At 40.7% G+C, this 14,890-nt stretch overlaps 1 protein-coding gene across 1 annotated transcript in view; it reads right to left on the bottom strand.

Moving 5' to 3' along the window:
• The window catches only part of LOC308250944 (uncharacterized protein), a 92,389-nt gene that overhangs the window by 32,660 nt on the left and 44,839 nt on the right, over nucleotides 1-14,890 (bottom strand). The window contains exons 14-15 of the mRNA XM_080673920.1: nucleotides 13,844-13,883; nucleotides 9,978-10,029 (exon numbers count right to left, since the gene is read on the bottom strand). Of these exons, the coding sequence (XP_080530046.1) occupies nucleotides 9,978-10,029; nucleotides 13,844-13,883 (92 nt within the window). The remainder of the gene's footprint in view (nucleotides 1-9,977; nucleotides 10,030-13,843; nucleotides 13,884-14,890) is intronic.

The following is a 14,890-nucleotide window of genomic DNA, read 5'->3' as shown; positions in this document are numbered from 1 at the left end:
GAGAGCAGGAGGCTAGAGTTGCCCCTGGCAATGGAGGAAGCCAAGTTTCCACAGCCCTGGCCTGCTTTGGCCTCCGCTTAAGGCTACAAAGTTTCAATTATAGAAGATAAATAAATCCCAACAGAAATGGCTGCAGCCAGGGAGCAAGCAGGAGGCTTGGCTCCGCTCCAGGCTACAAAGTTTCAATTGCAGAAGATAAATAAATCCCAGATACCAGGGCCTCCGCTTGGGTCACCGGGGGGCGTGGCCGGCCTGCAAACCACCACAGGCCCCTTGCCCAGGCCGCCCCACGCCCCAAGGGAACCCCCACCCTGATCCGGGACACCCTTCAGGGCAAACCAGCTGGCCCCCACCCATGCACCAGGCCTCTATCCTATCTAATAAAAGAGTAATATGCAGATTGACCATCACTCCAACACAAAAGATGACTGCTCCCATGTGGTCAAAGATCCTTCCCCCATGTGGACACAAGATGGCCACCACAAGATGGCCAGCAGGGGAGGGCAGTAGGGGGCGATCAAGCCTGCAGGGGAGGGCAGTTAGGGGTGACCAGGATGGCAGAGGAGGGAAGTTGGGGGCAAACAGGCTGGCAGGGGAGCAATTAGACATCAATCAGGCTGGCAGGGGAGTTGTTAGGGGGTGATCAGGCTCGCAGGCAGAAGTGGTTAGGGGCAATCAGGAAGGCAGGCAGGCAAGCAGTTGGGAGCCAGCAGTTCTGGATTGTGAGAGGGATGTCCGGTGGGATTGGGCCTAAACGGGCAGTCAGACATCCTTCGTGGGGTCCCAGATTGGAGAGGGTGCAGGCTGAGCTGAGGGACACCCCCCCATGCACGAATTTCGTGCACCGGGCCTCTAGTCTCTTATTTAAAAGGCCTGTGGCTGTCACGCTGTAACTCCGTCACGACCAAACGAGCAGCAGCTCTCGCAGCAGGCGGGGTGGGGTGGGGCGCAAGCTACAAGCAGCGATGGACGGGGCGGCCAGCTGAGGTAAGCAGAAGTGAGCTACTTATGCACGATTTCGTGTGTGCTGGGCCTCTAGTTATAATTAAAGCTTGGCAGCCATATTGCCAAAAATCAGGTTACTATGAATCCCACCAATGGGAAACATTATTTTGTGTTATTGTATTTTTTTTCCAACTCTAAGTAAATGGTTTTCACAATGGAGGACAATTCAGGAAGGTCATGGTTGGAGTGGACTATAAGGGCAAGTCCAGAAACTCCTACATAGGATATATTTTCTACGGCTTTTGACAAAGATGAAGTAACTCTAAGAAGTTTGTTTTTGGGGAAGAGTAAGAGTCCCACATACTAGTACTTCATTGGAATTAAAGGAAAAAATAGAAAGGGAAAAGTAATTATTCAGAGAGATAACAGCTTACAAATTTCCAGAATGAATGAAAGAACAAATTCTCTGATGCAATGAAACCCAATGAATTCCAAACCAAGTAATAAGAAATGGATACCTAGGCACAACATGTTGAAAGGACAGAATGCCAAAGAAAAAAAAAGCCAGAACAGAAAAGAGACATTGACCACTGAAGGGCTGCCAAACTAACGGCTGATTTTTCAGCAGCAATAGTGGGAATAATCCAAGTGTTATAACTTTCATCCTACAGATATTCCTAGTAAAATTATCTTCCAAACTTAGGGGAGAAAAAAACCCTCATTTTTAAGACTTTATTTTTTGGGCAGTTTGATTTTCACAGTAAAATTAAGCAAAAAGTACAGAGTTTCCATATACCATTATCCTCACACATGCATACCTTCCCCACTATCAACATCCTGCACCAGGAAGTAAAATTTGTTACAATCAATGAACCTACACTGACACATCATTATCACCAAAGTCCATAGTTTAAATTAGGGTCCTTTAGAATCAGTTTGTTGACATCCACAAAATAACTTGCTGGGATTTTTATTATGATTGCATTGAATCTATAAATCAGGTTGGGAAAAACTCTCTCTTGATAATATTCAGTCTTCTTATGTGTGAATAGGGGCTATCTCTCCATTTATAGTTTTTTTTTTAATTTCTTTCACACGTTTTACAGTTTCCTTCATACATATCTTACATATATTTTGTTAGCTTTAGATCTAAGTGTTTTATCTTTTGCCTGCTCATGTAAGTAGCATTTTTTTTTCAAATTTCACTTGTTCATTGTTGGTATATAGTAAAATGATTGGCTTTTGGATTACTTGTATCCTGCAAACTTGCTATAATTGTTTGTGCATCTAAATATACATCTAAACAATTCATGAGCAAAAAAAGGAACATAATAAAAGTTAGAAAAGAAAATGAAAACATAACATTTTAAAGTATGTAGAACCTACATATTATAGCACTTAGAGAGATATTTATAGCCTTAATTCCCTACGTGAAAAGAGGAAAGATTGAAAATTAATGTGGTAAGCACTCAACATAAGAAATTAGAAAAAGATCATCAAAACAGATACAATGAAAGTAGAAATAATAAAGGCAAGAGCAAATACTAATGAAATAAGAGTAAATTTACAATAAAGCAAATAAAAAAGCCAAGTATTGGTCTTTGAATGAATAAAAAAAAAAATTGAGCACAGCTACAGTGGTTCAGTGGTTGAGCTTCAACCTATAAACCAGGAGGTCACTGTTCAATTCCTGGTCCGGGTACATGCCGGGTAGTAGGCTTGATCCCCAGTCGTGCAGGAGGCAGCTGATCGATGATTTTGTCTCATTGATGTTTCTATCGCCCTCTCCCCCTCCCTTCCTCTCTCTGAAATCAATTTTTTTTTAAAAAGCATTAAGAAAAGATAGACCACACACACACACACACACACACACACACACACACACACACACACCTCTCAGAAAAAAAGGGCAAAGTATACAAATGGGCATTTCCAGAAAAGCAAGAGGATGGGTAATAAACACATGGAAAATGCAAATTAAAACTACATGAAATATTACTTTGTACTAATCACACTGGAAATAATTCAAAAGTTGGCTAATACCAAGTGTTGGAGAGACTCTGAAGGGATGAGTGTAAATTAATACTTGGGAAAACAAGTTGGCATTATCTAGAAACAAAGATAAAGAGGCACATACCCAATGATTCAACAATTCTCCCTCTAGGTACCAGTAAATAACTAGAGAAACTTTTGCACGTAAGTACCAGATGTACAAGGGTGTTCAAGGCAGCCATGTGTGTAAGAGCAAAGCGGACAAGCAAAAACCTACAAAAATTTCAGCGTTCTTGTAAAACAAAAATAACTTTGTAAATTATAGCATATTCATAAAATGAAACTCAATAGTGATGAAGAATGAATAAATGATTGATCTATGCCTCAACACTGATAAATCTCAGAAGATAATTTTGAGTGAAAAAAACAAGCTAAGTTACAGAACAAGAGAGCTTGATTCCACTTATATAAAATAGTTCAAAATTATGTAAACTCAGCAACAGATTGTTTAGGAATTTATAAATAAGTGGCAAAACCATTTAAACAAGCAAGAGAACAATAAACATAAAATTCAAATATATTATTAGCAACCTGAAGGGAAAGACTGCAACTTATTTCTACCTACCCCTCCCACCGCCCCACCATATGGCTACAGTTTAGCCAGGGAACTCAGAGCCTTGCAAATTGGACACTGAAAAAGCATCAGATAAACTGGTCTGTGTTGAATTTCACTGCCTTTACTTTTTTTCAAAGAATGGAGTGGTAGTAGAAATAAAGGGTAATCTTTTTTTTTTTTTTTTTTTTACTAACAATGCTCCAATTTCTCTTCTCTCCCCTGTGTAGAAACTATTCAGTCTATAAACTGTAGTTTTTTTTAGAAACCAAAGCTTCACTAAGAACCTTTCAAAAGCTGCCTCTCTGAACCTTTCAGGTGAATCTTATCCAATAAAAGAGAAACATGCAAATTGACCGTACCTCCACTACGCCCACAAACCACACCCACCAGCCAATCCGGAGCAAGTATGCAAATTAACCCAACAAATATGGCGGCGGCCAGGGAGCTGGAGCAAGCAGGAGACTTGGGTTGCCCCCAGTGATGGAGGAAACCAAGCTTCCCGCCCGCCCTGGCCGGCCCTGGCCTCCACTCAAGGCTACAAAGTTTCAATTATAGAAGATAAATAAATCCCAGATACCAAGGCCTCTGTTTGGGTCACCAGGGGGCGTGGCCAGCCTGCAAACCACCACAGGCCCCTCGCCCAGGCCGCCCCATGCCCCAAGGGAACCCCCACCCTGATCCGGGACACTCTTCAGGGCACACCAGCTGGCCCCCACCTGTGCACCAGGCCTCTATCCTATCTAATAAAAGAGTAATATGCAAATTGACTGTCACTCCAACACTCAAGATGGCTGCCCCCATGTGGACACAAGATGGCTGCCACAAGATGGCCAGCAGGGGAGGGCAGTTGGGAGGGACCAGGCCTGCAAGGGAAGGCAGTTGTGGGCAATCAGGCCAGCAGGGGAGGGCAGTTAGGGGTGACCAGGCCAGCAGAGGAGGGAAGTTGGGGGCGACCGGGCCTGTAGGGAAGGGCAGTTGGGGGGGACCAGGCCTGCAGGGAAGGGCAGTTAGGGGTTACCAGGCCTGCAGGGGAGGGCAGTTAGGGGTGACCAGGCCTTCAGGGGAGGGCAGTTAGGGATGACCAGGTCTGCAAGGGAGGACAGTTAGGGGCAATCAGGCTGGCAGGGGAGCAGTTAGGCATCAATCAGGCTGGCAGGGGAGTGGTTAGGCATCAATCAGGCTGATAGGGGAGTGGTTAGCAGGGGTGGGCAAACTTTTTGACTCGAGGGCCACAATGGGTTCTTAAACTGTACCGGAGGGCCGGAACAAAAGCATGGATGGAGTGTTTGTGTGAACTAATATAAATTCAAAGTAAAGGAGAAGAGGGGAGAGCAAGAGAACTGGATAGAACAGCCAGATCTGGCCCGCGGGCCGTAGTTTGCCCACGGCTGGGTTAGGGGGTGATCAGGCTGGCAGGCAGAAGCAGTTAGGGGCAATCAGGAAGGCAGGCAGGCAGGCGAGCAGTTGGGAGCCAGAAGTCCTGGATTGTGAGAGGGATCGGGCCTAAACGGGCAGTCGGACACCCCTCGAGGGGTCCCAGATTGGAGATGGTGCAGGCTGGGCTGAGTGACACCCCACCCCCCATGCACGAATTTCGTGCACCGGGTGTCTAGTAATAATAATAATTTGGTTTCACAAATTACTTGATGGAGACTCTATATCTGACAAATCTACTCTTAATTTGGATTAAACTATCCATGATCCCATTCATGATCAACATAACCTGTGTGCATTATGCTTCATTTCGGTAGATGCATTTCTAAATGAAAATGGAATTACATTTTGAAAGAGCCTATTTTATATGTACCAGAGTTCTCAAATGTAATTGTGACATGCAGCCTTCCCATTAGGAGTCCCTGGTACAGTTAGTTTATAATTACACCATAAATTTCTTTTTGTATGAACTTATATTTTCCTCATGTCTATGCTTCTTAGGGCTACACTTTTCAGGAAGAGTAGTAACTCTATAAGGCAAAGAAGCTAATTTTTCAGTGATTCATTAGATTAGCTCATTATTCAAAGACTCTTTGGGCCTTAATTAAGGAAATAAAAAGAACTTAATTTGAGTAAAAAAAATAGGCTTCTTTGGGTTATAATGCCTTCTAACCTCGAGCTCTTGGTTTTTAAGACAATGTCTGACAGGTAACAAAAATAAAAATAAGAAGAACTTTTTTCTATTAGGTAGTCATGAATCTCAAATAAACTAGTTGCCATAAAGCTTAGGAATGCCAGAGAAAAAGTAGAGCAGTGTATTTTTCCAGATTGCATATTTTAGTTTCTTTTTAGCCATTCTTAGTCAGAATGTTGTATAAGTTCTCTGAGAGATCCAAGTGAATTCCTTTACATAATTGAATACTTATAGTTAATAATTAATGTTACTATTTATTTTAAAAGTACACCACACCCACTTCTGAAAAGGCCTGAGGAAGTTTACATATTAACACATAGTTCAAAGGCACACTATTACGTTTACGTACTAAACAGAATGGACTCTACAAAAGATAGAGAAATTGATGCTATCAGGGACCAGTCATGCTCTGCCTTTTTTGAATGGCTCCCCACTGCAGACACTACCTCCTCCCTACACTCTTCAGTGGAGGCTATTTGTTCTTGAACTTACCACTTAACCAACAGGATCTAGCTGGGCTTGTCCAGCGGAATTCACAGGTCAGTGACATGGGTAAGAGTGTGAACTTTGCAGCCTAGACTGGAATTGTGGCTGTGTACTTTGAGCAAGATATTAAATGTCTCAGAGCATCAGTTTCCACATTGGAAAATGGGGATAATAATAGTACTTACCTCATAGGTGAGAATTAAATAAGTTTAGTATATGTAAATCACTTAGAACAGAAGCTGGAACACCATAAGTGCTAAATAACTATTAGCATTTGGCAATTCAACCTCCTCCAATTCCCTATAAAAATCCTCCCTTTGAAACTTGTACGTTTCAAATTTACTATCCTCCATCCCTTCTTGTTCTCATTCCCTGACATGTATCAGAGACCTTGGAACATGGCTTATGATTTCTCCCTCCATCCCAAATCTGCCATCTAGATGACTCTTCCAATATCCAACACCTTGGCTTCTTCAACTCAATAACCGTCATCTCCACACAGATATTAACAACTCATCCTTTTTCCCTTGTCGTTACCTGAAGCCACTCCACTTGTAACATCTTTAACCACACTGTTCAACTTTCTTACCACAAGCTCCTGTTATCCGTATTGTTCCAATTAGAGCTGCTTATCCACCAGAATTAGACTGAAGTCCTATCCTTGCATTCCATGTATTAGACATTTTTCTGGTTGGTTTAGTCCTTCAACCTGTCTCTTTAATTAATACCTCTGCCTGGCCTGTGTGGCTCAGTTGCTTAAGCATCGCCTCATGAGCCAAGAGGTCACAGGGTTGCAGGCTCAATCCCCACTAAAAGGCATGCAGGAAGAAGCCAATCAACGTTTCTCTCTTTCAGATGTTTCTATCTTTCTCTCTTCCTCTCCCTTCCTCTCTCTCTAAAGTCAATAAAAACACATTAAAAAAATAAACAATACCTCCAACTTCTCACTTCTCTTGCTCCATTTTCCTTCTGCAATACTTACCCAAATGTGGATTAACCCAGCCCTTCTTACTCTTAAAACCATAGTAAAGCACTCAACTATGTGCATTGGAGCCCTTATCTCATGGTCTCTGTGCTCAGTTGAGCCCTCAGCACAGTCTGGCAGCCTCCTTCGCGGCCCCGTGCCAGCTCTGCATTTCTTGCAAACTTTCTACCCACTACTTTCTCATGTCTCATATCTAGTCACCAAGTTCTATGTAAACCACTTCCTAAATATCTCTTGAATCTAAAAGCTTCGGTTCATTTTTCTCTGCTTTACTTATCTCTAATCATTCCCTTTCTCTCCTCCAAAAATTTTTCTTTTCTGCTGCCAAAGTGATGTTCCCAAAGTTCAGGTACCATCATGTTCCCTTACTATCCTTCAGTAACTCCCTACTGCTTTCTGATATATGGCTTGGCCCCAAGGCCCTCTGTGACCAGGGCCCTGCTCACCTCTCTAGGTTTCTTTCTAGATTTGTCCAACCTGTATTCTATATACCCAATTACTTGTACTTCCTTCACTGTGCCATATTCTCTCAGAACCATGCATCTCCTATGCTACCTCCTTTGCAGAAAATGCCCTTTTTTTTGTTTCCAACCTCGATAATTCCTTCTGGCTTTTTAGAGTTCAGTTCAAATGTCTCTTCTTGTCAGCTCCAGTGTAGAGATTTCCTTGACCTTTCCCTGACTCTTCTCCTTCCTAACCAGGCCGATGGAATGTCTCTCTTTGTTCTTCTTTGTGTGTATTCAAGTATTTACCATTGCTCCCCAGTAACTGGCACCAGTAAATAGTGAATTCCTGAATAAGTGAAGACATCCCATTTCCATAAAATAATGATAAAAACTAGAATAACATTTCATTTTATATGTCCATTTAGAAAAGAGATATTTAAAATTGAGGTGTAATTCGTTTTGACAATGTCAATAAGATAGTGACTGGACACTCCAGTTAGCTGGTTGGTGGCTCAAGCTCTGAAGTAACTACCTGAGTAAAACGCAAGGACGTGACTGACAGTTACCACTTATTGAGCAACACTGGGAGGCCAGCAGCACATCAGGCATCTAAGATGGCCTGCTAGCTCCCCTCGTGGCAGCAAGATGACCGCAACAGCTCTAGGCATCACATCCCCCATATCAACACTTAGGAGTCAGAGAAAGGTCTGCTTTTCCCTTGTGTTTCTTTGTTAAAGAGGCAAACAAAACAAAATGAAAAATCCTTTCCTAGAACCCTCACCCTACCGCCATCCATAAGAATATTTCCCTGCCGGCCGGTGTGTCTCAATGGTTGAGTGTCGACCTATGAACCAGGAGGTCACAGTTCAATTCCCAGTTAGGGCTCATGCCGGGGTTGCGGGATCAATCCCCAGTGGGGGCCGATCAATGATTCTCTCTCATCATTGATGTTTCTATCTCTCTCTCCATCTCCCTTCTTCTCTGAAATCAATACAAGTATATTTAAAAAAGAAAAAGAATATTTATCTCCAATCTCAATGACCCAGCCAGGTTATATTTCAACTGGTCACAGGCAGGCATAGGTAATGGGAGCATTATTTTGGCTTAGACCAGTGGTCGGCAAACTCATTAGTCAACAGAGCCAAATATCAACAGTACAACGATTGAAATTTCTTTTGAGAGCCAAATTTTTTAAACCTAAACTTCTTCTAACGCCACTTCTTTAAAATAGACTCGCCCAGGCCATGTTATTTTGTGTAAGAGCCACACTCAAGGGGCCAAAGAGCTGCATGTGGCTCACGAGCCGCAGTTTGCCAACGACGGGCTTAGACCAATCAGGATTTACCTGAGTCACCTGAGGGAATAGGACACTAAGACAAAATTAGGACTCTAATGAAGGATGAGGAGGGAAATGGCTGTTGGGAAGGTAACTAGCTGTCTTTGCTCAAATGAGTGTCATCGTCAAATAAATGTCAGATTTGGAGTCAGGCACATCATAGTTTGATTCCCATGTCTGCCATTTTCTAGGTGGTGTCTGCGTGACCTTGGGGAATTCTTTTCTCCTCCTTGAGAATCAATTTCCTCATCAATAAAATGGGGATAGCAAAACCTAACTTTTAATATTACTGTGAAGATTAAATAAAATAGCATACATAATGTTGCCTAACACAATGAGCTTCATCCATTAAAAATATTTTTGACACCTATGATGTGCCAGTATTGTGCTGGGCTATAGTGGTAAACAAGATAGATATGATCCCTTCCTTCATATAATTTATTAGCATTAAATGTTAGTTTTAAAAAACTCCTAATTTTGCTGACTAAAAAATTCAGAAGCACTTGATTATTTTGACAATCACTTTTTAAAGAAATTCATTGTTTTCAGGAGTGCTTTGGCTCCTAAAGTTTTATGTGTGAAGGTTTAGAAACATTTATTTTTCCTTTTTTTCTGTTTAATTTAAATTATCAGAGACATTTACATTTTATGAATATATTTTCACTGTGAGTGCTATCTGGATTCCTAGATAGAAGGTAACTGGCAAAGTACAATATATTTAACAGTGAACAACCAAGACAATATCCAGTACAATCTTGTAACCCTGGGAAAAAATGCAGATGCAATAATGTGTAGTCCACCCATCTAAGTCAAGACAGATCCACTTCTTGGGGAGGGTTAATCTTCACATAATAGGAACAATCAGGTAATTAGAGTGACCCATTCTGCAACCATGACCGTTAACAGTTTTTATCTTTTAATGAAATGAACAGTACAGTTAAACAATACTTGTCAAAACTAATCTCTCCAAAAAATACCAGTATCACATATGCTTGAAAGTATGATTAAGATACTACTGAAGCAGATTGAGGAGTCTTTCTTACCTTAACCTTTTTTTTGGGATACAGGAAGAAAAATGGTTTTAGAACAGGAGATCTAGAATATAATACAAAAGAAGGGACAATAAACATTAGATTTACAAATCTGAGGGCTCAGAAAAAAGGGAGGTCGGGTTTTCAGACCTCCACTCACTTGTCATGCCTGACCCACCTCTACCTGGTTTTCTTACTGACCATATACACCAATCAATTTCCCTTTGAGCATACCAAGGAGCACTTACATTTCTTCGTCAGAAAGTGCCTTTATATACACAAAAGCCAAGCATTAGTGGGTCACTAAAAGTTAAATGAAAAACTTGTTTTTCTAGTACAAACTCTGGATTTTCACCATTCCTTCAGTCAGTCTCCTGTAAGACCTGAAAGAAGTCTGCATGGAGCCAGGGAATAATTTCTAGACATGGACAGAGATAAATGGCCTTTAGTGTGACCTAATATTTAAGTTTAACCTAAATAACAAATACAAGGGTCAGAAGGAAATCGACTTATCTAATGTGGACAGACAACAAAGTATAAGAAAAACCCACAAAAGTTATACTAGTAAACAGGAAAGAAACACAGACCTAGAGAAAGCATTGAATATTTGTGGACTGAATTGACTAAGAGTTGAAACTAGAGACAAAGTAAGTTATTATTAAATTGTGTGGTATATAAGATTAAGTTTATGGGACCAACTACTTGGGATCCTTAAATATTTTTAAACCTTTTTATAGTGAAATATAATATTTATAGAGAAAAGGTCAAGGAACAAACATGTACAGTTTAATGATTTATCACAAAACAACATCCATATAATCACCACTAATGTCAAGAAACAGATTGCTGCCTGCAGCTGAGAAGGTTCCCTCCTGTCTCTCCCAGTCACCCGACAGAGCTAATCACTATCCTGACACTGATGAAAATAATTTCCTTGCTTTTCTTTATAGTTCTTCTACCCAAGCGTGTATCCCCAAACATGAGTTTATTTTTGCCTGTTTTTTGAACTTTGTATAAACGGAATTTCAGTACATATTCTTTGGTTCCTGACTTCATTGATCCTCCATGATGGTGGGAGGTCCGTGGCCCCAGCCCATCCTTACAGCAGATGGTCATGGGGGTAAAGCCTTCCCATTGATGTGTCAACAGCAATCAAGTCTCACCTATAACAGGAGGGTGTACACCGCACACAGGGCGAGAGGGGTGCACCTGGAGTTTCCAGCTTGGGTGATGGGGGAGGCTGTGCCACTGGACCCTACAGAACACCTACTACATAAGGCCACTCTACCAAGCCTGGGAGATGTAGCAGCTCTACCTAATACATAGAAACAAACACAGTTAGGATGCCAAAATGAGGAGACAAAGAAACATGTCCCAGATGCAAGAAAAGAACAAAACTCCAGAAAAAAAGAACTAAACAAAATGGAGACAGGTGATCTATTAGGTACCGAGTTCACCGGTTATAAGGATGCCCAATGAACTTAATGAGAACTTCAACAGCATAAAAAGGAATATGGAAACCATAAAAAAGAACCAGTCAGAAATGAAGGATATACTAACTGAAATGAAAAGTTTACATGGAGTCAATAGTAGATTAGATGAAGCCAAGAATCAAATCAGTGATTTGAATATAAGGAAGCATAAAACACCCAACCAGAACAGCAAAATGAAAACAGAATCCAAAAAAAAAAAAAATGAAGATAGTGTAAGGAGCCTCTGAGACAACTTCAAGGGTACCAACATTTGCCTCATGGGAGTGCTGGAAGAAGGGAGAGAACAAGAAATTGAAAATTTATTTGAAAAAATAATAAAGAATATAAATTAGTAAAATAGATAGTAGGTCAGATGATAATAAGTGCCCTAAAAAAAATTAAAGCACAGTAGGGGGACAGAAAGTGTTAATGGATCTTAGGTAATATTAAATAGTGTGGTCAGGTTGTTCTCCTAGAGAAAAGAACTTTTGGGCTAAGACCTGAAGTGAGGGAGGGAGCCATGAGCATTTGAGTCAGAGTGAGGAGAAAGTGCAAAGACCTGGAGGCAACCTGGAAGTGAGGCCAGTATGGGAGGCTGCAGGAGAGTGAGTGCCTGGGAGAGGGTGGAGACTGGAGAACAGAGATTGGGCAGAACCTGCTAGACCATCTTCAGGACTTCAGCATCTACTCAAGGTAAGAGTAAAGATCTGAAACAAAGGAGTGATATCATCTGGCTTACATGTTTAAAGAAAGAACATATACTCATAGCCCATGGACACAGACAACAGTGGGGAAGGCCAGGGGAAGGTGGTGGGGGCTGGGTGGAGGTGAGCAAAGCGGGGGAGGGAATGGGAGACATCTGTAATAGTGTCAATAACAACAACAAAACTTAAAAATAAAAACAGTCACTCTATTTTGAGAACAGATTACAGTGGGAACTAGAACCAGGGAGACACATTAGGAGATTATTGCAATAATTCAAGCCAGAGATGATGGTGGCTGCAACCAGGGTGGTCATAGTGAGGGTGATAAGTGATCAGACTTTTGAAATATTTTGACAAAGAACTTCTGACAACTTTTGATACAGAACTGGCATGTATATAAGACATGAGAAAAGGAAGTAGTCAGGGATGACATGAAAGTTTTTGGCTTGAAGTTGCCATTAGCTGAAAAGAGGGTGGACTAGTTGGATGGGGATTGTGGAGTTGAGTTTGGGACATGTTAAGCTTGAGATGTTTACTAGGCATCCAAATGGGAGTTATTAAGTAAACAGATAGTATGTGAGTTTAGGGACCAAGGAAGACAAAGGAGCTAGAGAAATGAATTTGACAGCCATTGGCATAAAAGTGGTATTTAAAGGTAAAGATAAAATGAACTCATCAGAGGTGCAAGTGTAGGTAGTAAAGAAGGGAGGTCAATGCCTTGAGGCACTGCAATGTCTTGAAGCTGGGGGGTGGGGGGGGGGGAGGGGGGAGGGGAAGATCCAGCAAAGGAGATGGAGTAGTTTCTGACAACAAGGCAAGAGACATCCACAGAAAGCTAGTGCCTTGGAAGCCAAGTTAAGAAACCATTTAAAGGAGAAGAATCATGGCCAATAGTGCCAAATTATGCTCAGGGTGCAAGTAAGATGATGACAACAACCGACCTTTGTATGGGAGACCTTGTCAAGGGCAGTTCTGAAGGACCAATAGGGGTGAAACCCTTTTTGTTGTAGAGGGTTCAGGAGAGAATGGACAGAAAAGAATAAACAGTACAAGACAACTCTTTTGAAGCTCTTTTTCTGCCTTATCAGACTTTTAGATTGAAAGAGAATCCATGCATTCTTGATTAAACTGACACAAATACATACTGGAACCCAGTAATCTTAACATACCACATCTTATCGCCAAAGCATAGAACACAAAGCAGCTAGAAAATTCCACTACAGCACACGAACTTACTTCATTTTTTAACGAAAAGAACTACCAAATCTGGTAGAAGTCCTAACCTAAACGAGATGGCCACCTTCCTCTAATTTTGTTAGATGAAGCTAAATAAGGTTCCATTATTTGTCAATAACTTGTATTTCCCACGCTGTAAATTAGTGGTTGGGAAACCAGATTAGCTCAGCCTTATTTTTCTACTCCCTAGAAAAGCCATTTATCTCATGAGAACTTTAACCCCAGGGACCAATTCACCTTCCTGAGTCATCCAGGATCAGCACAGGTGCTTCTCAGATAAGGTCAGCTTACAGTTCAAGAGCCTCCACAGGCTCCCAGGAGTCTCAGGAGAGTTAATGAACAAGATGCACCAGGAGGACAGGCTTAGGACCCCAGACCTGCCCTGCTCTCACTCCCTATCCGGAAAATGATGTGAGGGGAGCAATATATGAAAAAGCAAACTTTAGCATATCATCAATAAACTCACACTTTTGGACGACCTCCAACCACTCCCGTCAGACCAGGTGCTAAAGAGAAAAAAAAATTAAAACAATTTCCTTCTTACAATATAAGGGTTTGATTGATGGTATAATATAACCTCAGTGTGGTCCACTGTAACAAAGGATTAATTTTCTAACACAGGGAGCTATTAAGCTCTTCAGAAAATGAAAGTTAAAACAATGTCCAGAATTCATAATTAAGTATCAGTAAATGGAGGAATAATTTGACAATTAAAAATTCATATGGAATAGAATCAAGTTATTATTACAACTGAAATAGCTGAAAGAGATAAGAAAGCAAACAATTTTCATCACATTAATAGAATAACATTGTACTTATTGGCTACATTTTTCTGTTTTAAATATTCAATTTATAGAATTAACTCTTTTATCAGCCAAGGGAAACCTTAAACTTTATTGCAGGAAATCCTTTTTGGTTGTGTTTTTGTTTGTTTGTGGATTTTTTATTTATAGGGACAGCTTCTCCTTGCTCCAAAAACCAAAACATAATCAGAAATGTTAGCCTTCTTAAACAGAACTTTTAAACTTGAGCTATAGAGAAGAAAAAGGTACTAACTTTTCTCTCTCTTTGTCCATATACACCACCTAGTGGATTTACAATTTAATTAGGAACAAGAATGAGAAAAGACTTATATGATCTAATAACTCAAATGATACTGTTGGCTAAAATATAGTGCCTTATAAAAATATGGCAAGGAGAGTATTATAGGAAAACAATAAGGGTTTGGCATATAAGAATATCTTGTCTGCACATTAAGTTCATCTTTGAATGTTATCTGGATATTTAGGTAGCTGACACATCTGTAAAAGGTAAGGAAGGAATTAAGAAACTATACCGTGGGAAATAATCATAAAGCAAAGTTACTCAGAAGAAAAAGGTCAACTAAACTGTCACTTATAATATAAAATTCTTGTATGCAAGCATGCAATATTTAGGTGAATTTCACATTATATTAAGAATACAACCAGCATTGAACATTTACGTATATTTCACTTTATACTATATCCTCATA

This window comes from Plecotus auritus, assembly GCF_963455305.1.
Source record: "Plecotus auritus genome assembly, chromosome: 6".
Classification (NCBI taxonomy): domain Eukaryota; kingdom Metazoa; phylum Chordata; class Mammalia; order Chiroptera; family Vespertilionidae; genus Plecotus; species Plecotus auritus.
This window is presented reverse-complemented; position numbering and strand designations above follow the sequence as displayed.